This window comes from Cornus florida, unplaced genomic scaffold (genome assembly GCF_030987335.1).
Source record: "Cornus florida cultivar Cherokee Brave unplaced genomic scaffold, ASM3098733v1 CherokeeBrave_3.0.0_Hap2_Chr02, whole genome shotgun sequence".
In the NCBI taxonomy this organism is placed as follows: Eukaryota; Viridiplantae; Streptophyta; class Magnoliopsida; order Cornales; family Cornaceae; genus Cornus; species Cornus florida.
The window spans coordinates 1464332-1489707 of NW_026775572.1; the positions used below are offsets into that span (position 1 = coordinate 1464332).

Here is a 25376-nt window from a genome sequence, read left to right on the forward strand (position 1 = left end):
TTAAATGCTCAGAACTTTGCTCACTAATTTTCTCTGGCCCATATTAGAAGATAGGAGGGAACCGCACCCCAACCTCTGGCATACCACCTATGACCAAAGGTGGATGGTACAAAAAAACAACAACATATCCCATCCAACAAAAGAGGGATTTAAGGCACCACCTAACTTTAGCATTTCATAAATAGAGTTGATAACTTTTCAAGTCAATCAAAATGCTATTGGAGAAAGAAAGAAAAAAAAAAAAAAAATATATATATATATATATATATATATATATATATATATATAGTGACACAGGTCATGCAAGTTTTGCCATTAAATTATCCTATAACCTCATCCCATAGGCATACAAATTCTTCCCTACAAGGAGTAAGTGTGTTGAGCCGAGAAGGAAGCATGTATCAGTTAAACCTGCTCCCGGCAATAGTATAGATCACTCACTTTGTGCCACCATAGCTTCCAATTTTTGCAACCAGTTCACGTACTGACCTTGCTCCTTCTTATGTAGATGGAGGAGAACAAAGTTGGTAAGGTTGTCCCCAATTCCCTTGCCTACTAGATATTGCTTGAGTTCATCTTGCAATTGGGGATCCAAAGAACTGCCGATAGAATATAAAAGAGGAATTTAGATAGATTTCGTAAATATAAAAGGAGATTACAGATAGGAGGATGCAAGAGAAAAACTTCTACAGGATTCAAGCCACATGGCGGTAAGCATCAACTTTCCAAACTCTAGCCATACATCAAAGAAATGATACTGGGATTTGGCATGCACTTAAGTACACTAAAAAAGAATACAAATATTAATAAGTTATTAGTTACTTCTTTTTTTTCAAATAAAATGTTCCCTCAGTGTCCATTTGGGTTCACTACTGGAAAAATATGATATAAAAATAAAATAAAATAAGAAAACCTAGAATAGATTCGAAAATCTTGTCTCTTGCTGTCTTCAAGTAGAGAGGAGCAAATTGTAGACAAGGAAACATATAACATATAGTATATAGCATAAAGAACTCCTGTAAAAGCAGAAAATCTAACTTATTGGCAGTAGAGTGGAGAAAAGATGGTTACTGCAATTAAATGCACTAAATTCCATAACTCCAATATCTAAAAAATAAAAACAAGTAATTCCAATGTAATAATAATTGATAACTAATCTAATAACACGTCAAGGTTATTAAACAATTTAAACACCTGTATAAATTCTAATGTACTTCCACAATTATCTCAGGCATATTTTTTTAATTTTAAAACAAATGGTGAACAATTTCCATTCTTAAGGATAGTATAAAAGCGGCTCAAGCAAATCAGAGATATCAAAAATTTCCCAGACATCAAAGGTGCTCCTGATATGAATTAGCGCAACTGCAAAGAGGCTCCTCGTGTTTTGTAGCGGTACGCCACCAGCAGTACCACCACTCTACCATTCACAATAGCAAACAGAGCTGGAATCTATTATTTAATGGCCCTCCACAAAACAAATTTCAACCCCAAAAATTCCTCATTACAAACTTCACAAAGGTGATGCTTTCAAACTCTTCCTCAATAAGATGATTTTTTACCAAAGGCCAAAGCTAAAAGGTGAAGTTGCATCATTTGTCACTGAGGCAGACACTTGCCTTTTTAGGGCATCGCAGAAATTCAGAACAAAATTTACTGTATCACCATTGGAGCTCTCTCATCGGGTTTAGTATACAAAGTGCCAACATAAGCTAAACGTTCATTATTATAAGCAAGTTTACAATTAGAGTTCAATATTCTAAATGTCTAAGCCAAATTTAACAACCTTTCTGGCCTTTCCTTTTCATTTCCAAATGGGGAAATTTGAAAGGGGAAGTCGATGTACAAACAACACAGAGTTGGGGGAAAAAGACCAATTTGAATGTCCTAAAACAATAAATAACTTCAATCACTGACATAACAGCAAATTTTACCTGAATAAGGGGCCACGGTAGACTGAAGGGCCAAAACACCCGAGGGATAATGGAAAACAAAGTACTATCGGGTTAACGAAATTGAAGAGGGGCTTTAACATTTAAAACCCGACTGGGAGTACAATTGATCAGGCAGGGATAACAACCATATGCTAGAAATATTTTGGTACATTCATTCCTCGTAACAGGCACCGAACAACAGCCATGATGTGACAATTTTTGCATTCATCCACACCATTCTGCAGAGCGTGAGACTGCTTCTACTGGTCATGCCTCCTCAGGGCCACCGAGTTCTTTGTCCAAGTCTGAACTTGATGCTCTCCAACATCTACTAGCACAACATTCCTCCATTTCCACGTCTAACCTCGCTCAGACAGGTACCTCTTATTCGGCAAATCAGGTTTCCACATTATCTGGTGGGCCACCCTGGATTATTGATTCAAGAGCCACTGATCACATGACTAGTATGACATCTGATTTTTCTTCGTACAGTTCGTATTCTAGTAAGGATAAGGTTAGAGTGGCTGAAGAAACCTTCACCACCATTGTGGGGAAGGGCACTGTTTCTGCCTCTAATCTTACCTTATTCTCTGTTCTTCTTGTCCCAAAGTTTACCAATAACCTCCTTTCTGTTAGTCACATTACAAAAGGCTTGAAATATAGTATAACCTCTTTTCCATCTCACTATGTGTTTCAGGACTTGGACACAGGAAAGACGATTGGAAGTGGACATGAGGACAATGGCTTGTATTTATTGAACGCGAGGCCGACTTCTTATTATGTTGCAAATCAATCTAGTGCTAGGAATAGTAATGTCAATAAAGCTCTATTAATGCGATGGCATAATAGACTAAGTCATTTACCTCTTCCTGTTTTGAAGCATGTGCAACCCCAGTTTGCTTCTATTGAATCTTTTGAGTTAAATTGTGAAACATACGTTCTTGGCAAACAATTTCGTGTTTCTTATCCTACTAGTATTAATAAAAGTACAACTCCTTTGCAACTTGTTCATTCTGATGTGTGGGGTCCTGAATCTACTACTTCGTTACTTGGTCTTCGTTATTTTGTTGTGTTTGTTGATGACTTTGTCGATATATTATCTTATGAAAATTAAAGATTAAGTTCATTCCATTTTTAAAACCTTTCATAGGATGGTATGTACTCAGTTTGGTTATCCCCTCAAAATCCTTCGATATGAAATGGATGAGAGTTTATGTATGGTGGCCTTGCCTCCTTTTTTGCTGATATCGGGATTGTCTATCAAAGCACTTGTGTCGATATACCACAACCGGAATGGTGTAGCTGAAATAAAACACCGTCATATTACGGAGGTGACCCGTTCTCTTCTAATTGGGATGGGAATGCCTAAAAGTTATTGGGCTGATGCAACCTTAACAGCTACATATCTTATCAATCGCATGCCTTCTAAGGTTCGTGGCTATCAATCCCCCTTCTCTGTCTTACACCATGACACTGCCTTGTTTACTGTCCCTCAAAAAGTGTTTGGTTGTGTTTGTTATGTTCGCAAGGACAAAATGGACCTTAAGGCAATCCGGTGTGTCTTCCTTGGATACTCCACCAGTCAGAAAGGGTATCGGTGTTATAACACTACCACTCATCGTCACTTTGTCTCCATAGATGTTACATTCTTTGAGTCTGTTCCTTTTTTTTCCACTGCTTAGGATTCTCTATAGGGGAAAACTACTATACAGGTAGAGAATCCGTTGTCTATTAAGAGGGAATGCCCCATTCCTTTGCCTGTTTCCATTCAAGGGAAGGTTCTCATTCAAGAGAGCTTCTTACCGAGGTGCCTATATCTAGTCCTCCTAACACTAATGATTTGTAGCAGGGAAAACAACCAATTGTCTACACTAAGAAGGCAAAACAAGTCATTGACTCACCCCAGGATAAAGAAGTCTCCCTTGATCTTGATGTCCCTATTGCCTATCATAAGGGTGCTCGTAGTTGTACAAAACATTCCATATCTCAGTTTGTATCCTATGATGCGTTATCTCCAACATATCATGCTTTGACTTCATATATCTCCTCTGTATCTATTCCTTCTAGTGTTTCAGATGCTCTAAGTCAAACTCCATGGAAGAAATCCATGCTTAAAGAAATGAAGGCCCTTAAGAAGAATGATACTTGTGATATTGTTCCATTACCTAGGGGTAAGAAACAAGTAGGCTGCAAATGGGTTTATACAATAAAGTATCATGCAGACCGAACAATTGAGAGATATAAAGCTCGGTTAGTTGCAAAGGGCTTCACTCAGACTTATGGAATTGATTATCTAGAAACATTTGCTCCAGTTGCTAAGATGAACTCTATACGTGTTCTTCTTTCTTTGGCGGCTAATTTGAATTGGCCCTTACATCAGCTGGATGTAAATAATGTTTTCCTTCATGGTGACTTGTATGAAGAGGTGTATATGACTATGCCACCATGGTTTAAGCTTGCCAAAGGTCAGAATTTAGTGTGCAAGCTAAATAAAACCTTATATGGGTTAAAGCAATCGACGCGTGCTTGGTTTGAGAGGTTCAACATTACTGTGAAAAGAGTAGGGTACACACAGAGTCAGGCAGACCATACTCTCTTCATCAAGAAGCACCAGGGCTGCACCACTGCACTTATTGTACATGTTGATGATATTGTTATCACTGGAAATGATCGAGAAGAGACGAATGAAGTCATTCTTAGGGACAGAGTTCGAGGTTAAAGACCTTGGATCATTGAGATACTTTCTTGGCATTGAGGTGTGCAGATCGAAGAAAGGGGTGTTCATTTCTTAACTGAAGTATGTGTTAGACTTATTGGCTGAAACAGGCAGACTTGGAGCTAGACCTATTGATATTCCCTTTGAGCAAAACCATAGGCTTAATGATGTAGATGGAGAACCGTTAGATAATGTGGGAAGATTTCAGCGATTGGTTGGGAGATTAATTTACTCATCTCTCATGCGCTCCCCTACGCTATTAGTGTGATTAGTCAGTTTATACATACTCCACGTACACCTCACCTTGAGGCAACTTATCATGTTCTTTGCTACCTCGAGGGTTCACCTGGTAAGGGGATATTATTTGGCAATCATGGCCACTTACGCGTTGAAGCCAATATTGATGCTGATTGGGCAGGGTGTGTGACAGATCGACGATCTACTTCAGGATATTGCACATTTGTTAGAGGTAATCTCGTTTTATGGCGAAACAAGAAACAGTATGTAGTAGCTAGATCTAGTGCAGATGTTGAGTTCAGATCCATAGTACGTGGAGTTTGTGAGTTGTTATGGCTATGTACGATGTTGGGTGAGTTGGGTTATTCTGTTCGCGAGTCAATGAAGTTGTATTGCGACAACAAGGCTACTATTAGCATAGTCCACAATCCAATTCAACATGACATGATAAAGCACATTGAAGTCGATCGACACTTCATCAAGAAAAAGCTTTGTCTTGGGTTGATTTATACTTTGTACGTCAACACATATGATCAGGTTACTGATGTTTTGACTAAGGGTGTGAGCAAGACTTACTTGTAAAATATGTTAGTCAAGCTGGGCATGATAGATATCTTTGCACAAGCTTGAGCGGAAGTGTTATCAGGGGCTTATTTATTATTACTTATATAATGTCGGGGCTTATGTGTAATTTCTGAAACTTGTTACTTTAAATAGAATGTGGTGGAAGGATGAAAGTATTCTTTCACTCTTTCCCCGTCTCTCTTTCTTTTCTTTTTTTCATCCGCTTTCTTATTCTTCTTCTTCTTTTTTATCACTTGTTCTTGATTTGATTATATCTTAAAGTCAACAGTTGTTGCCACCATTTATTTTATATGGAAGTAAAGGAACTAGAGACTTTACTCAAGTAAATTTCAATGTTATGTAATGGTTAAAATGGATTACATAGACCTCATTTGACTTGTTTAAAGTCAGATTTCTCTCCTCACTTGTGAAATGATCATTTTACCCCTTATTCCATATTTTATCTGTTTTGACCTTAAGGTTCTCTTATTGTCCTGGAGGTGGTGTTTATCCCTAGGGATCTCTTCCTTTGTTTCGCTTCCGTATTTCACACTCGATATCGAGTCAGGTTATAATCTTCTTGGTTAATGCACTGAATCATGGGATTTGGGGCGTCACAGATCCTGTGAAATTCAAATCCTATTCCTTCTTTGGATTTCAACTTGAAACACGAAAATAGATGGTTAAACCAAGCTGGGAAACTTCCCTAGTCTCTCTGTAGCTGATCTGGGATTCTCAGCTCAAGGCTGTCAGGGCTTACGGTCTTGTGAAAGTTCATGATATTCTTCTTTAAAGTTACTGATTAGTTTATTTATTTATTTATTTATTTTTGGGTGTAAGTAGAATTATATTAGAGAAGAAACTAGATAGAGGAAAAGATATACACCAAGACAAAAAAAAATTTTGGGCAAGAAATACACACTTCACTCTATCTTTTTGAAAATTCGAATCCTCACCAATTACTTTCAGAGATAGAAGAGATATCACTGGGCACAAGGCACCTAGTACATTCACCAGAAATTTACAAGAGCTTAGCTGTTAACTAAACGAGAAAAAGGGAGGAGGAGGTAAAAGTGTGCCAGTCAAGATTGTCATGTTATATTTTAACAAACTGAAATCCAGGACAAGAATATAACCTCTTTGTTTCTTAGTTATTCATTTAATAAATTTGCTTAGGTAGAGGACTTGCCATCCAAAAAGAAAACAATATATTTAAATTTTTTTTTTTTTTTTTGAATTAGCATGGGAAGACAAAATAAATTTGCTAAAGAAAAGAAAAAAGAAAAGGGACAAAATAATAGAAAGCATCTCAAGGCCATATAAGGAAATGTTCATTATTGTATTTCTCAAATGTAGTCCATGTCCTTTTCGTTGCGATTATATCCATGAGGGGAAGGAAGGTTCAACGAAGTTTCCTTGTTTCGTTTGGGAGGTAAAGTCATAGTTTCTTTTAATATTGGTGTCCCATTCTGCCTCCCTACCAATTCCCACCACAAACACCCATTCCTCACAGCACACGCAAAGAGAGAGAGACTTGTAAAATAATCGCAGGCCTACCGATGGGTCAACTAGACTTTTATGTTAAGACGGTCGGATTGAGAAAGATAGGCTAGTTTATAATAAAGCTGACACCAAACAAAAATCTATTGACAAACAGATCTAACAGTTACCACTTGCATCTGATTTTATTTTACTTTAAAATATGCACTATTAACTCCCTTTTTAAATTTTTCTTTTATTTTAATATTTTGTACTGAGTAATTTTTTGCGCCCCACAATTAAACATAAATCTATTGACAAACAGATCTAACAGTTACCACTTGCATTTGTTTTTATTTTACTTTAAAAATATGCACTATTAACTCCCTTTTTTTATTTTTCTTTTATTTTAATATTTTGTACTGAGTAATTTTTTGCCACCCACAATTAAACAAAAATCTATTGACAAACAGATCCAACAGTTACCACTTGCATTTGTTTTTATTTTACTTTAAAATATGCACTATTAACTCCCTTTTTTATTTTTATTTTATTATAATATTTTGTAGTGAGTAATTTTTTGCCACCCCCAGTAAATTATGGGGCTTAAATTATCTGCTGTGCGATTTCTATGTTGTTTCCTGCAGTGAACATTAAGTGGTCTTGGTTTGGTCACGTTTTACTCTACTCAATATACACTAAGACTGTATTTGGCAATTACACAATCATTTATTAGTAACATTTCACCACCATTTATAAGTATCTTCACCCTTAAAATAAGGTATTCACACAATACAGACTAAGTAATGTCACATATAAATGTAACTCAATTCACCACCATTTATAAGTAACATTTCACCACCATTTATAAGTATCTTCACCCTTAAAATAAGGTATTCACACAATACAGACTAAGTAATGTCACATACAAATGTAACTCAATTCACCACTATTTATAAGTATCAATTCACCACCATTTATAAGTAACATTTCACCACCATTTATAAGTATCTTCACCCTCAAAATAAAGTATGCACATAACGCAGATTAAGTAATGTCACATACAAACGTAACTCAATTCAACATATCATTTATATTATAATTTGAAATTAAAGTATTTTAAAAACACTTTAACATGTTAATTTAAAGAATTTAAATCAAAATTAAAATCACTTGGATTAATAGATGGGTGAGAAGCAATTGACACCAAAGATGCATATAAAAAGGGTATTGACGAAAACAAGAAGCCAATGCTTTAAAGGTAGGCAAAAAACAAGAAAAGGGCAGATGCTTTCATTGCTATCAACACAGATATACCCAAACCCATGTTATATTTTTCACCCAAATATATGAAACTGAAACAAAATATGAAATCAGAAGTACCACTTTGAAAAGGTTTGGTTCTAAAGTGTGTATCTTTTGCAGATTTATTGAACCTGTGAAAAAGAAAAGCATACGTAGATAAACAGAGTATATCTGAAGAGGAATGAGTATAAGCAGAAACCCAATTAAGAAGGAAAAGGGTTACACCTTTCGGAAGTGATTACAAGAATAAATCCGCAAGATTTTGTCTAGTGGTGTAATTACAAATGATGATATTACTTTTTAGACTCATGTGATATTACTTTTAGACTTCTGTGATGTTACTTATAAATAATAGTGATATTACTTTCTAGACTCATGTGATATTACTTTTAAACTTTTGTGATTTTACTTATAAATAGTGATAAAATATTACTTATAAATAGTAATATAATTATTAAATACAATCTTAGTGTCTATTGAATGGAGTAAAACGTGAATAAACTAAAATTACTTAAAAACTTATTGCAGGAGACAACTTAAAGCTCACTGCAGGAGACAGCGTGAAAACTGCGCAGCAAAAGATTTGCGCCCATAAATTGTGGTAGGACGAACAACATCTGATGCCAAGTCGCAGACTGTACGGTGCTAGGCATAAAACCCAACCAAAGGCAGAATACCTTACCGTGCACCAGTGTATGAGTATACTTTTTACTTTTTACCTTCTCTAATCCTACGCCTAGAGGCTAGAACATAGCTTGAACATAAATTTTCTGGAGCCACACAGACACGCGAGAATACATGATTATAAAAGGAGGAGATTGAAGACGAATGGGAAAGACTAAAGGACCAGGTACCATTCCAGAGATAAAACCAGCTTTTAACATGTGAACCTCACCACTTTATGGATGATGGTCAGTATGTAAAAAATTTAAAAATTAATTTTAAAATAATGTATTAATTTATTATTTAAAATAAATCAATAATAATTTTTAGAATTAATTTCACTGATACCTCCTGAAATTTGGCCAAATATCAGTTTAAAATATTTTTCGAAAATAACTATTAGTTGAGTCCAATTTCGCTTTTCTGTTACTGCTTCCGTTAAAAACGTGTGAAAAGACATGTTTGTCCATAATTTTTTAATCACATTTATAAAATTACAAATTCTATATATATATATATATATATGAGCGGATCTAAACGACGATTAGGAGTAGAGAGTTGTTTTGACAAGGATTTGAACGGCGAACATGGAACGGCAACAGCAAGAACTAACTGAGCCGGTGAACACGGACTGAACCGAGGAGATTGAACTTACAGTTTAGCAAGAACTGTTTCGGCAATCATAAACTACGACGACAAATTTGGAGATGCAGAACTTGATTGATTGTACAAATCGCTGGCGAAGGTGGGTGCACTGGTCCGGCAACCGAGACTAATTCGGCAGAGGGAAAAAAAAACAAGAGAACCGACGAGTGTCCAACGCTCCATCAAACCAAAGACCGACGAGCTTCAAAACAGAGCTTCGTTTGGAATTTTTAATGTTTGTTTGCTTTGCTGCTATGTATATATCCATGAACAAACAGTTTGGATTGCAGACACACTCATCATATACATCACACATATATTTGCACACACAGAGGTATATATATATATATATATATATGGGTAAATATATATATGCACATGTAAATATAACAGAGAACATGAGAGATAGTCAACGACCATCGTAACGTGGCGAGCTCAAAACGGCGGTGGCCCTCCATGATTTCGCGATGCTCCACAATAGCGTTCACAAGTCACCACCACCACAAAGGCGGCGTCGCAGAGCTCAGACCATCGCGCCCGCCGTTCGCTGTGGGTCGAATCAAGATCGGGCTGTGGTCGTGGAACTGGGTTCGAGGAGCGTCGTGACCGGAATCGTTGCTGTCTCAGGCTGTTCGTGACAGCCGTTCGTTGTGGGTCGAATCAAGATCGTGATCCATGGTCGTATTCTCGGGTGACGATTGAGAGGTTGGGTATGGGGTTGATGATAAGGGCGATTAAGGAGGAATTGAGAGTGATATGGTGTATCAAACTTCTATCGTCATAGAAGACCTCTGTTGTTGGGTTTCTTTGTGGAGAGAGACAGAAAAAGTCCATAGTGAAAGGGGACTGTTGAGAAGAAAAGAAGTTTTTTTGTCAGAAGTAATGGTAGAAACTGAAAAACCAAACATTCTATGTATACTATTTCATACTAACAATATGTATTACTGAAACGGTACTCGCATACTTGTAAAACAATATATTTCAATACTTAATACCACCAACTACATTCATATTCTTAATTTCATTTTCCGTCCAAACATTATTTTGCAGACAAAATTCCGACGAACTCCACTCTTGATCTGTCATTCAACAATTTCACCAGAGAGATTCCAGAATCACCTGTTTTCTTCAACCACGAAACAAAATCATTTTCCGGAAATCAACTCCGGCGAGCACTTCACCACCTAATCCTAACCCAACACCCATCAGAGGATTGGTTCCTCAACTTGTCACCGGAATCTGAAACTCCCCACCGCCAAAGTCCTCTATTTTATTCACCGGAAGTTACAGAGGTGCAGCAACCCAGTTCTTGCTTCATTGTCAACCAACATCAAGCTCTTTCACCGGCGACAAGCACGAACTTAGGTCTAATCGGAATGAGCTTAGGTCGACAAGCACAAGCACAAGCACGAGTGGTTTTCTTCATATGCAAAACACAGGAATATGTTTCCGTAGACCTGATTATCAAGGTTAGAGAAGAGTAAAACATGTGAGGGGTATAAAAGTCTAACATTATAAGGGTAAATATGTCATTTCAATCATAAAAAAAAATTAAATAGGTCAAATCAAAGTCAAAGGGTAAGAATGTCTTTTTACATGTAAAAAGTGGTCTAACACACCTGTCAACTAATTTTTGGAGTGTGAGTAAAAAACGGAACAAATATTTATAATATAAGTGATAATTATTTTTAAAAAATATTTTAGACTGATATTTAACCAAATCAGTGAGAATGCAATGAAATTATCCCTAATTTTTATTTGATTACTCCAACCAGGACGAGGACCATTTTCACAATCCAGAAAAATAAACTCATAACGGTCCCACGTCACAACAGAATAGCGGACAAAAAAAGCACAAAGCTCAATGTGGCTCCACTCGCAAGTTGAGCAACTATACCAATAAAAAATCAGTTGCATTCAATCTATTCTATTCAATGCACTTTATAAAAACCAGATCTATATTCGACCCGCATTTATGACCAGATCTTTCAACCAAGATCCTTTTTCAATTGGTTTTTTAATTCAAATTCAAAATTAAGATCCAAATCTGTTAATCCGAACTCAAGCCAATCACTCTTTTTCAATACCTAAATTTGGCAAACTTTTGAGATATTGTATTAACCAAACCAGTGGTGACAGAAAAAAACAAATAAGAGACAAAATAAAAAAACGAAAATGAGTCCGCCCTTTGCGCACAACCATAAGCACATTATACTAATCTAGCTTCACCATATTTAAACTTGAATTTGAATTTGAATTTGAATTTGAATTTGAATTTCATCTCCTAGGTAGCCATTTTTTCCCACTTTTTTACACACGCTCTTTCTTTTTTTATACAATAAACTTAAGCATTCAATTGTTTCCATGGAGACTCTAATCCTCAATTCTCACATTTGAAGGCAGAGAAAATACAACTCAATATCTTTCCGAATGGGTAGATAATAGATATCACTCAAATCAATCATTCATCATGCTTGATTTGAGTTCCGTGGAGATAAATAATAAATGAATTAAATAATAATAATAATATTAACATAAAGAGTTAAAAGAGTAATGGTATTGGTATGAGGCACCTTGTAAAATTTTTAGAATTTATAATAAAATAAGAGTAATAATTTTAATACAAATTAAAAGACCAAATCAATATTAGAAAGGGACTAAAAACCAACCCCGTGAAAGAATGCGCCTGCATTGACGCTTAAATATTTTACTTTGTAAATATTTATCGACAATCAAACATTACAATATAAAAAAATATTTTTTAAAAAATATTTTTCATCTAAATTTGGGATTTGGTAAATCCCAAAACTAAAACGGGCAGAGTCAGGAACAGAGGGCTTAATGGAAGTCTACCACAAAATTTTAATTAATAAAAAAACCCAACATTTGACGACTCTTCCTATATACGGTAAGAATCGTTTGAGACGTTTGGTTAATGGGACCCGATCTTTCAATAATGCAACAAAACCGTCCATTTTTCATTTTAATTACACTTTTTATCATCGAGAAGCAATACTAATTAATTTGACATACTCCGTATAAGACATTTAACACCGTCACGGAGTAGTATAAAATGTGTTTTTTTTTTTTTTTCCCCTTTTTGTGTGTGTGTGTGTTTTCGTTTTTTTAAAAAAAACCAATTCTATATAAAATATTGAGTGTAGCTTAAAAAATGAAGCAATTTATACTCCAATAAATTGTAAACGTGTTTTCAGTATATCTATCCCGTTACTCCAGGATGGTATTAAAATGTCCTAAATCTGATTTATTCTCGTCAAATTTCCGATATACTGGCATACTAAAACATTTTAGAAGATAGGTGTAATGATATTTCCACTGGTTTCATATTATTCAGAAAAAAGATAAAAGTTTGATTGCAATATTTGCGGAATGGAAAAATAATAATTAATAATTGCAGAAAGAAAATAAGTTGTGTGAAAAATTAGCAAAGAAGTTGGAAAGTTTTTGCATACTAAAAACCAGATCAGATTTCTACTTTATGGAACTCGTGGATTCGAAACAAGATCAGGTGTAAAAGAATTCTAAATTTATTCTATTCTAAAAAATACTCCATAAAAGATAAAAACGGAGTCTGCAAAAGACTGGAACAGAAAATGTAGATCAGGACGATTCGGAAATCATATGAAATTTTCCCATTTGGATGTGAAGAAAATGTAGAATAGAAAAGGCAGAAGGAATTCATAGAAGAAGAAAAAATTGAATCTAAGATTTTCTGCATTTGTGGAGGATCTAATAACACAAAACCCGTTTTCAGTGATAGTACCTGGGTTCGGTTTTTAAGTTATGAAATTTGTTTTTGCTGTGCGCTGGGTTTTCTTGGGAAGCAAACAGAAAATTAAGAAAGAAGAAGGACACACCTTCTCAACTTTGTCTCTGGTTTCGGATCGCTAATCAAGATCTGGAACAAAACGGAAACGCCTGCATTTATTTTTAACAATCGAGACTGCCTTTCTCCATCTCTTCTGCGCTTCTTCCGAGGGGTTTTTTTCCCGGAAGATTGAAGTCTTTCAATAAGCTCTCCATTGCCCAAAATTCAACACCAACAACTGTCTATCCTTCACTCTTCCCCTGCCTACTCTAACAGTAGATCATAGGATATATATAATTATTTGTAGACATACATATATCATATCATATACGTGTGCTTATTTACAGAGAGATGCAGATCATCGGGCTTTCGCAGCAGCCAAACTAAAACCAAAACAAGTTTTGAATTGTTAAAGAGATAATGAAAAATAGGGAAGGGCATAGACGCGTTTTTCCTTTTTCTTTTTTTAATTCTACATACTCCGTAGTATTTTATTTTATGTTTTTTGGTAAAAGATAAAAAAAATTAACGCCTTTTTTTCGATTCCCTCATAAATATACACCCTACGTCTGCGGCAAAGTGTGTTGGTTTAATTGGCTTTCAAAGCCACCAGTTTGTCATGGGCTTAGAGTTTCAGCACCACTCTAGTTGCTCCCGTGCGGCACCAAGACGTTGCTTTCTCTCTCGCAAGTACTTGGTCAGCCTAACTCCCGTGCACACCTTAGCCAACACACTCCCCTCGTGCGCTTACTAGTGTTGTAGTTGCCCTCGCCCTCTCCTCACTTGGCTTGCACACTCACACACACCAAGGCACTTAAGTTGGCAAGGAAATAACACTTCTATTACTTCAAAGAATGCTTTGTACAAGGCTAACACTCAAGCTCTTTACAAGGCTCTCAAGACTCACTCTATGACTTGTTGTCCACAAAATGAAGTCCTACCTCTATTTATAGGCATCCCCATCCCCAATGGACGGCTAGGATGCATTTTAACCGATGGTGGAGATCGATTCTCTAGAATCTTCTCCCACCTTCTTCACACTTCCATACTTATCCATAAATATCTACAACATTCTAGAACTCTCCATACTACTCCACACAACTCTGGAGAACTCTAGAACCTTCCACACACTTCTACATATTTCTACACGTATCTAGAATCTTCCACACAACTCTAGACTACTCCGGAAGACTCTAGAAACTCCACTTGCCATGCAGTTGCCATGCAGCATCCTCCTCAGCGTCTGCGTGTCGCCTGCGTGGCACAACCTCCATAGGCGGGGCGTGACATTCTCCCCCACCCATTTCCGTGACGCCCTCGTCACGGTTTCTTCAGCTGACCCAGCCTCTCGCAGGTCATCAGCACTTGTGCATATGTCCTTGGCCCAAACGTACGAGCGCCCTTCGGGAGATGTGAAGTCCTCACGAGCTCCATCGTGTTGACTGCCACCTCTGGACTCTCCTTCCTACCCACGAGCGGCACCATGCATGTGGCCTTGTCTTCCTCACCTCCAAGTATCATCAACGCACCAAGGCATGGTAGTGGCGCGGCGTTGTTCCTATCCATGAACTCCAGCCCCAGCACCATGTCGTGGTCGTCCATCTCCGCAACCTGGAAGTCAGCCTTGCCCTTCCATCCTTGCATGCATAGCTCCACCTCCTTGCACACTCTACTCACGCGTGCCTCCTCGGAGTTAACGGCCTTGATCCAGCCCTCCGTCTTGCGCATCTCCAAGCCAAGTCGTTGCGCCTCCTCCGGGGTAATGAAGTTGTGTGTAGCGCCCGTGTCTACCAACGCTTGCACGGCTTTGCCACCAACCTGCGCATCCACATAGCGCACCCCAGCTACCTTTTTTGCCTTGCCCTTCTTCTTGGTGTCATGCGTCATGCTACTCAGCATCTGCATAGCCCCCATGCACCTATCTTCATCGCTGCCCGCATCGTCCACCTTGCCATTGCCCTTATCCTTCACAAGGGCGCTCATGGCCTTCTTGTTGGGGCAGTGTCGCAATATGTGCGGCCCTTCGCACAAGTAACACTTCGGCTCCCACTTACCCTTATCGCGGCGCTCCCATTTGCCACTAGCCTTGGACCTCTCTCCACGGTCCTTGCCCTTATCATGGCGTGGGCGTCTCTCCTCATCGCTGTGCTCATCATCACTAGACTTGGGCGAGCCCCGTTTCTTGAAGCGCCGGTCTCCCCCACCTTTGCCGTGGTCCCTCCTGGGAGACGTGGCCCTCTTGTCATCGCGCCTAAAGTCTTCGAGGCGCTCCGCTATAGCCATTGCGGATGCCAAGTCTCTAGGCTCCCTCCTCCTTAGCTCCGTGGCCACCCAAGACTGCAGCCCATCAATGAACAAGCACACACGTTGCCGCTCCGGCATCTCTGGGATCTCCAGCATCAAGTTGGAGTACTCCTTCACATACTCCCTTATGCTGCCCTTCTGCTTCAGGCGCCTTAGGTTGATCATGGCGAGGTCCTCAACGCACTCAGGGTAGAACTGCCTCTTGAGCTGCCTTTTGAACTCCTCCCATGTATCAACTGCTCTTGCGCCCCTACCGGTGAAGCGCTGCCTCCACCATAGAGCGGCAGTGTCCGTGAGGTACATAGTACCTGTCTGCACCTTCTCCTCATCATCCTCGATCTCCATGCACTCGAAGTACCGCTCCATGTGCCAGAAGAAGTTGTCAATCTGGCGCGCATTCCTTGCCCCATCGTACTCCTTGGGCTCCGGCGCCTTCTTCTTCCTTGGCTTCACCACGACCTCGCGCGCCTGGGAGAACTCCTTCTTACACTCGGCAATCTCCATGCGCAAGTCGTCTACCTGATCATACAAGTCCCTTTCCTTCTCTCGCGCCTTGTTGGCAATGCCGTCAATCAGCTCGTAGAGTTCCGCCATCTTTCTCTCGAGCCTGTTAAACTTGGTCTCCGTGTAGACCAAGTGTGTGGCAAGCTTCTCCTCCAAGCTCTGCTCTAAGATGTGGACTTGGTGGTCTCCTCCGCTAGCCATGTCTACTCCAACAAAGCTCCCTTGACGAACCTGGCTCTGATACCAACTGTCACGGGCTTAGAGTTTCAGCACCACTCTAGCTGCTCCCGTGCGGCACCAAGACGTTGCTTTCTCTCTCGCAAGTACTTGGTCAGCCTAACTCCCGTGCACACCTTAGCCAACACACTCCCCTCGTGCGCTTACTAGTGTTGTAGTTGCCCTCGCCCTCTCCTCACTTGGCTTGCACACTCACACACACCAAGGCACTTAAGTTGGCAAGGAAATAACACTTCTATTACTTCAAAGAATGCTTTGTACAAGGCTAACACTCAAGCTCTTTACAAGGCTCTCAAGACTCACTCTATGACTTGTTGTCCACAAAATGAAGTCCTACCTCTATTTATAGGCATCCCCATCCCCAATGGACGGCTAGGATGCATTTTAACCGATGGTGGAGATCGATTCTCTAGAATCTTCTCCCACCTTCTTCACACTTCCATACTTATCCATAAATATCTACAACATTCTAGAACTCTCCATACTACTCCACACAACTCTGGAGAACTCTAGAACCTTCCACACACTTCTACATATTTCTACACATATCTAGAATCTTCCACACAACTCTAGACTACTCCGAAAGACTCTAGAAACTCCACTTGTCATGCAGTTGCCATGCAGCATCCTCCTCAGCTTCTGCGTGTCGCCTGCGTGGCACAATCTCCATAGGCGGGGCGTGACAAGTTACTGGCTTCCAAACCAGCACATCATAAAAATTAATACTAATAAATAATAATTTACCTCCACTTGTTTTCCTATAATGTTGGTTTATACGGCATAATATATTCTTTTGTGTGTCAAAAAGTAAAAAGTACTCTCTCCATCCTAAATAAAAAACTCCCATCAACCAATGAGTGCTTATTCATCCATTTTAAAACTTATGTGGTTAGATAACGTTACATACCTATCAATCTATACCTAACTACTTTTTCATTCGAATTCAATACAGAACAAATGAGCGTACTTAAGAATTAGATTCTACCAATTTGACTAATGAAACTCCAACTACCACATACATATATTATTCTATACTTTATAAAATAATATTAAAATTTATATAAATAATAATTCAAAAAAAATGTAGGACTTTTAGAAGAGGTGTTTGCAATTTAGTATTTTTGTATTAGTTTAAAAATGATTTATTTTATTTATTAGGTTAAAAGGTATTAAGGTGTAAATAAATATTAAAAATTCTATGCACTTTTATAAGAAGTATAGATATCGAACCTTACAATATACGGAGAGAATATACAATATATGATGCAAATAATAATAATAATAATGTTCTCTCATATAATAAAGAATAGTGAATGATGTACGGGACAGAGCATAAGTAATAAATTAGCTTTTTAAAAAAATAGATGAAAAATGTTTTTTTATTTAACTAAGTTTACGATTGCAAAGTACTAACTACTTTTCTATAAAAGCAAAATATTTTTTATTTAAATTACTTTAAAATTGCAAAGTAACTTCTTCTTTTTTTTTGATAAAATAACTTATTTGTTTATTTATTTTGGCCTGCACTGCACTGCACATGACCAGTTCTGTCTGCATAAGCACAAAGTTGAAGTGCTAAGCTTTTACGGAATCAAAATCCCAAAACCTTTACTTTATTCTAACTGATCATCACAATAACGAATAGGAAAAGGAAGACTTTCTATGGGCAAAAATTATATAAACAAGCAATCGCGCTCTTGAAATAAGATTGTGACACTTAGGTTGTTTGGTAGCCAGGTAGGTACAACCTTTTTCGTTTTTTTTTTTCTTTTTTTTCTTTTTTTTTTTTTTTTTTGTGGGAAATGGTGAACCTTTATTACTATGTTAAAACCATTTTGGTGCGTAAAACTTTTTTATAAATGGTGAACCAAGAAATGCATAAGGACTGTCATCCACTCACTAGAGAAGAGTCCTCAAAATCTTGCATCACTAGCCCTAGAATCCAGTTTGTACACACACACCATGAGGCGAGGGAACCCACACCAGATTGGTTTTTGCTGCATTAGTCCCAGAGATGTTTTCTGCAAAATTGGCAATTTGAAAGTCACGTGTGTAATATTGTTAAGATTAAATCAATGATCGAAGAAACTTTGAAGAAAGGGGGAAATCCTCCTCCATACTAACTAGAGCAAATCCAAAATCCACATGAGACTCGTATCATAATATGACCATTTGATGGCTGCCGTCTGATTGAATCGTCTCCGGTGGAGAACAGCACGAACAGAGGGTTTCCAGACGTTCTTTTTAATCTGTTTTGATCGATGCAGGGATTAACTATGAGGATCGCTATTTTTAATCTCAGAAACCACATTATCTCAAACATATTCAGAACATTATCTATATTCTATACACCATTGATTTGTTAAACATTTTAGAACATTGTTTTAACAAATTCTTCTGGCACTAACTGTTAAGTGCTCGCTAATTTTCTCTGGATCATAATTGAACACCCACATTTGAAGATAGGAGGGAACCGCACCCCAACCTCTGGCATAACACCTATGACCAAAGGTGGATGTTACAAAAAAATAAAAATAAATAAAACATATCCCATCCAACAAAAGAGGGATTTAAGGCACCTAACTTTAGCATTTCATAAATAGAGTTGGTAAATTTTCAAGTCAATCAAAATGCTATTGGAGAAAGAAAATAAAAAATAGTGACACGGGTCATGCAAGTTTTGCCATTAAATTATCCTATAACCTCATCCCATGGTCATATACAAATTCTTCCCTGCAAGAAGTTAGTGTGTTGAGCCGAGAAGGAAGCATGCATCAGTTAAACCTGCTCCCACCAATAGTATAGATCACTCACTTTGTGCCACCATAGCTTCCAATTTTTGCAACCAGTTCACGTACTGACCTTGCTCCTTCTTATGTAGATGGAGGAGAACAAAGTTGGTAAGGTTGTCCCCAATTCCCTTGCCTACTAGATATTGCTTGAGTTCACCTTGCAATTGGGGATCCAAAGAACTGCAGAAAGAATATAAAAGAAGAATTTAGATAGATTTCGTGAATATAAAAGGAGATGGCGGAAAGGAGGATGGAAGAGAAAAACTTCTACAGGATTCAAGCCACATGGCAGTAAGCATCAACTTTCCAAACTCTAGCCATACATCAAAGAAATAATACTGGGATTTGGCATGCACATAAGTACACTAAAAAGAGAATACAAATATTAATAAGTTATTAGTTACTTCTTCTTCTTTTTCAAATAAAATGTTCCCTCAGTGTCCATTTGGGTCCGCTACTGGAAAAATATGATATAAAAATAAAATAAACAAATAATAAAACCTAGAATTGATTTGAAAATCTTGCCTCTTGCTGTCTGCAAGTAGAGAGGAGCAAATTGTAGACAAGGAAACATATAACATATAGCATATAGCATAAAGAACTCCTGTAAAAGCAGAAAATCAAATTTATTGGCAGTAGAGTGGAGAAAAGATGGTTACTGCAATTAAATGCACTAGATTCCATAACTCCAATAACTAAAAAATAAAAACAAATAATTCCAATTTAATAATAATTGATAACTAATCTAACTAATAACACGTCAAGGTTATTAAACATATAAATTCTAATATACTTCCACAATTATCTCAGGCGTATTTGTTTAAAATTTTAAAACAAATGGTGAACAATTTCCATTCTTAAGGATAGTATATAAAGCAGCTCAAGCAAATCAGAGATATCAAAAATTTCCCAGACATCAAAGGTGCTCCTGATATGAATTAGGAGCAACTACAAAGAGGCTCCTTGTGATTTGTAGCGGTAGGCCACCAGCAGTACCACCACTCTAATATTCACAATAGCAAACAGAGCTGGAATCTATTATTTAATGGCCCTCCACAAAACAAATTTCGACCCCAAAAATTTCTCATTACAAACTTCACAAAGGTGATGCTTTCAAACTCTTCCTCAATAAGATGATTTTTTACCAAAGGCTAAAGCTAAAAGGTGAAGTTACATCATTTGTCACTGAGGCAGACACTTGCCTTTTTAGGGGATCGCAGAAATTCAGAACAAAATTTACTGTATCACCATTGGAGCTCTCTCATCGGGTTTAGTATGCAAAGTGCCAACATAAGCTAAACGTTCATTATTATAAGCAAGTTTACAATTAGAGCTCAATATTCTAAATGTCTAAGCCAAATTTAACAACCTGTCTGGCCTTTCCTTTTCATTTCCAAATGGGGAAATTTGAAAGGGGAACTCGATTTACAAACAACACAAAGTTGGGGAAAAAAAAACCTTTTCCCATTTGAATGTCCTAAAACAAGAAATAACTTCAATCACTGACATAAAAGCAAATTTTACCTGAATAAGGGGCCTCGGTAGACTGAAGGGCCCAAACAGGCTGATGATTGGATATAATAGGCATTTTGGATGTCAAACTCGGACCCATCTTCATCTTTACTAGAAACTCCACAATCAAACTGTAAGATGGAGCTCAGTCCAGGCTTCTTTATGCAAATCTTCATCAGAGCTTCCCTGGAAAACTTACCTCCTTCAAAGGTTTCAGGACCAAGCAAAGCTGAAACTGCAACCTCCTCACCTGAATCGCATTTCTTCCGCAAAACAACATCTTGGGACTGTGGTGAATCCCAGTCCAATACAAAATCTCCCAAGGAACCACTTACATTATTCTGTATCATGCCAACAATAACGAAGTTAAAAGAGCCCCTAACAGTCTATGTTAAACTAAAATTAGAACTCCATTACCATCTCAATGGTATTAGAAGTTCACTGGCATGATGGTGCCATCGCAGAGAATGGCATACATCTTGAACAGTAGAAAGTGAGATACAGTGTCCTTTCAAGATAACCTAGCATTGCTCACATACAAAAGTAGGAGAGAACACAATTTCTTTTGGTTGCGCAGTTTGAACGTGAATTATTGAAAACAATAGCTGTATAGAACATAATGGATCCGTTCAATTACATGCGAAATATAAATGCAAACTTTTAACCTTACTATGAGATGAAAGTCGGCTCATGTCACTCTTTCCGGTAACACCAACACTAATTGCCTAGTAATAACCCCTAAAACACTGCAAAGAACCAGGGTGCCATGTCTATCCATTACTTGTCACATTAGTGGCATGGGTTTTAACATTTGCACATCAAAGGCATTGGCAAGAGATAGTTGAAGAATTCCAGGTTGGAGGAGGGAAAATTATTTCACTTGTTGTAATGAATTGAAACATTTATCTTTTGGGCATAGGGTTTGGTGTAGATAATAAATTTGAGATGTGTGCTTCCATGTTTCAAGACAACCTCTTTGCTCGGAAAAAGAAAAAGCAACCATCTATTGGCAGGTGATATGGAACTATACTACATGGACTCTTCAATATGCATGAAGTACCTCTGTCGAGCACATGACACTTGATCATGGGTATCGATATTGTGTCCAACATGTTTGATTAGATGTGCTCCTAAGAAACATATCTTGTAATTCAAGAATTTATACAACTGTATATAAAATTCCCCAACTATATTCCTTTTATTGCATTTTTGTTTCAAAGCTAGTATTCATGGTGACAATTTACCATAGAAATTAAAAAATGTGAATGTTTAGTGGTCTCCCCAGGTCTTTGGGCTCATGATTGGATGATTAGCTAATATAATGCTTTGACACATAACCATGCCCGACATACGTTGCCGAATACATGTAAAATATATGTAGGGAATCTAAGGAACTTGGAAATTATCATCGGACCTGCTTTTGGTAATCAAAGGAAATTTAAGACCTCATTAATCAAGGGCTGAAAATTAGATCGGTTCAGTGCACAAGGATCCAACTCTCAAAGGTGGATTACTGACTCTAGTGAAGAGTAATTTATCTATCATTAAAACAATTAGATGTCTCTCATTTACATCCAGATAGTAGGGGTTCCAACATTCTTTTGGTGTTTTTAAACAAAAAGCCACCAAGTCCACCCAAATCTAACACCATAAATTTTCATCCGGAAATTTGAGGAATTTTCTTCAGCTTTGTGAACCCTCAGTATATAAAGCAGATTTGAAATGTTGAGGTGGGAAGGACTGTCTCAGGTACAATGTGGATAAGTGGAGGTTTTTAAGGAAGAGAGAAGGCTTCTGGAGTAATGAGGTGAGGGATACTTAAAGAATGATAAAGGATCGAGTTCCATCATGTTTTTATCTAATATATGGATAAAGGGAGGGGAATGATTTGCATTTCATATGAAAAAGAAGCAGTATCCTCACATGAAACTTCGTGTGTCATGATTCTTCTCTCAAAATCCAATTTTCAAGCAATTTTGCAATTGCTTACTGTAAAAAGGCTAACATTGAAAATCAAGTTAGTTGGGGTCAGCCGACTCTCGGCCTTATTGGAGTATGAGAGCACCCTGTATCTTAAGTGTGCTCTTATGGCATCACCTTGGTGGATAACAATGCTTTGGGTCAGAAGAGAAGTGAGGTCGGGCAGCTTCGCATTGACAACTTTCTACGATTCATTGAGTAGGGTAACCAAGGGAAGCTTCATTTAAAAATCAAGTTTGGTGTAGGGCTGCCCCTTTCAATGTTACCTTCTCCATTTGCTTAAATAAAACAGGTGTAAACTCCCCTACTGACCATTTTATATAAGAAAATATATGATTCCTAACAGCTATGTGATGTAAAAAACAAATGCAAACACATTCTAGGAGAAAACTTGCGATCCCCCTCGGCTTTTACTCAATCTTGTCAGACAAAATAAAGTAAGGTATAGTTTTTCATCAATCATTCAACATTGGGAACAACCGTATCAAAGATTTCAACAATTTTCACACTACATCTTTTCACCTAAAGAAAATAAAGAGTTTTGAAATTATATGTATATATACGGAAAGAGATAATTAAAAAGCTAAATAAATACGAGCAATGCAAGTTATTCAATCAAAGATATTATATATATATATATATATACACACACACGCGTATATAGAAAGAGATGAGAGATGAAATAGAAGAGTACCTGAAAGGGATTAGATGACTGCTCGTGACTGATCTCGGACTGCAAAATCTTGAGCAGATTCAAGTCTTGTAAAGCTTTGCGACCCTTTTGCAATACAGTGGTCACCCTCGGCATTCTCTGTGCGGTAGATGAGCCGTTTCGCTAATTTTGTGACTCTGAGTAAATTCAGTGAAAGGGCAAGGATACTAGCGATTCTGAGAACACGCTTAGAAATGTGCTCTAATTTTATTTTTTCTTGAATATATATATATATCCGATGAGCTCAAAAACCTAAGGCTCAGTTTGGTAGAGTGGGTTTGAAGGGAAAGGGAAGGGAAGGTGACGGAGGGTTATAAAAAAATTGTGTTTGGGTAAGGTGAGTGGAGGGAAAGGGAAGGAGAGGGAAGGGTTTGGATGGGTTCTTCATAACAATGTATAGTAATTTCTTTAACCTTTCAAAAATGGGAGGATAAGGAAGGAAAGGGAAGGCAATGGCTCATATAATATTTGTCATGTCACTTTTATCCTCAAAATTGCACTTGATATTGAACATGTATTTAGTGCGGGAAGCTTGCGAACAGCGGACGGCGAACTCGAATTGGAACAGCGATGAAAACTGAAAGATGTGGGTTTTGATTTTTTGAGGCGGACGGCGAACCCGAACTGGAACAGCGATGGAAACTGAAAGATTTGGGTTTTGATTTTTTGAGGCGGACGGCAAACCCGAACTGGAATAGCGATGGAAACTAAAAGATGCGGGTTTTGATTTTTTGAGGCGGATGGCGACGGCGAACCCGAACTGTAACAGCGATGGAAACTGAAAGGAAAAAAAAACACACACTTGATCTTCATTCTAGTAGCTAAAATTGGTTCCCAGAACAATTTTTTTTGAAAGGAGCCGCCTCCCATTTTTGGGAGCCTGCTCTACTCATATTGGAGCCTCCTCTACTTAAAGCAGAGCCTCCTCCACTTTTACTTGAGCCGGCTCCATTCATATTGGAGCCTCCTCCACTTTTACTTGAGCCGACTCCTCTTGGGGCAAAAATGTTGTTGCATATTTAAATCTCAAAATTCATCTTTTAAAATATAAAAGGGCATAATAGTAAATTTATTATTATCCTTCCCTTTCTTTTCTTTTCCCAAACATGATTGTTATCCTTCCCTTTCTTTTCTTTCGTTAATCAACCAAACACGATTGAAGATTAAACTTATCCTTCCCTTCCCTTCCCTTCCCTTCCCTTTCCGTCGTAACCAATGTTATCCTCCCCCTTTAAACCCACCCTACCAAACATAGCCTAAGAGTATCTGCCGCGGTTTGTTAAAAAACCTTTCTTTTTTTTTTTTGGTAAAATATACACTATCGCATATAATTTATAATTTCTTTTTCATTTCTGCCGCATATGATTTATAATTTTTTTTTTTTTCATTTTCAGCAATATGTTAAAATATATTGTCACATTACCAATGTGTAAAAGGATGATATATTTTGAACCGCCATTTTACACAACAACGCATATTTGCTCTCTCCTTCCCGTTCTCCACTCGCGGTTCTCTTTATTCTCTCTCATTCTCATTCATTTACGTCTCTTTGTTTCCCACTTTTCTATAGCGCTATAGAGAATAATCTGCAACTGGCAGCAAAGTAAAAACTGTTTGACCATCTTTTATTATTATTATTATTATTATTATTATTATTATTAAACATAGTTTCATCACTTTGGTTTGATTTTATCTTCTGCAATCATCGATGTAAATTCTAGAATTTGTTTTAGATTTTTTTATCCTTTTACATTATATTATAATGAAATAAATATGTACTAGCTAGCCAAATATTAGATATATATTTTAATCACATTTTTATATAATTGTTGATATAAAACCTCTTATTATGAAGTTTCCACATACTTGAATCTTATTTTATTATTTGTTATAAAATTATAATTTAGATGGGAAAGTGAAATATAGGGGAAAATTAATTTTTTTTTTTCCTAATTGAAGAGGA

At 37.5% G+C, this 25376-nt stretch overlaps 1 protein-coding gene across 2 annotated transcripts; it reads right to left on the minus strand.

The window, feature by feature from the left end:
- Nucleotides 1-132: 132 nt before the first annotated feature.
- On the minus strand, nt 133-23750 carry LOC132291526 (mitochondrial acidic protein mam33). 2 transcript variants are annotated; one of them, XM_059790286.1, is made up of 3 exons: nt 23396-23750; nt 20734-21062; nt 133-599 (listed from the first exon to the last, which is right to left on the minus strand). In XM_059790286.1, the coding sequence occupies exons 1-3, from the start codon at nt 23507-23509 to the stop codon at nt 434-436; spliced, it is 609 nt and encodes a 202-aa protein (XP_059646269.1). In that variant the 5' UTR covers nt 23510-23750; the 3' UTR covers nt 133-433. The 2 variants fall into 2 exon arrangements, with proteins under 2 accessions (XP_059646269.1, XP_059646268.1); XM_059790285.1 differs by lacking the exon at nt 133-599 and adding an exon at nt 18987-19389 and having other exon boundaries at nt 23396-23663.
- Between the last annotated feature and the right edge of the window lie 1626 nt (nt 23751-25376).

Coding starts and splice junctions, on each gene's coding strand:
- LOC132291526 (XM_059790286.1), bottom strand. CDS start 23,509: ATGCCGAGGGTGACCACTGTATTGCAAAAGGGTCGCAAAGCTTTACAA. Junction 21,063..23,395: donor AGTCATCTAATCCCTTTCAG/GTACTCTTCTAT, acceptor GGCATGATACAG/AATAATGTAAGTGGTTCCTT. Junction 600..20,733: donor TACCGAGGCCCCTTATTCAG/GTAAAATTTGCT, acceptor TTCTATCGGCAG/TTCTTTGGATCCCCAATTGC.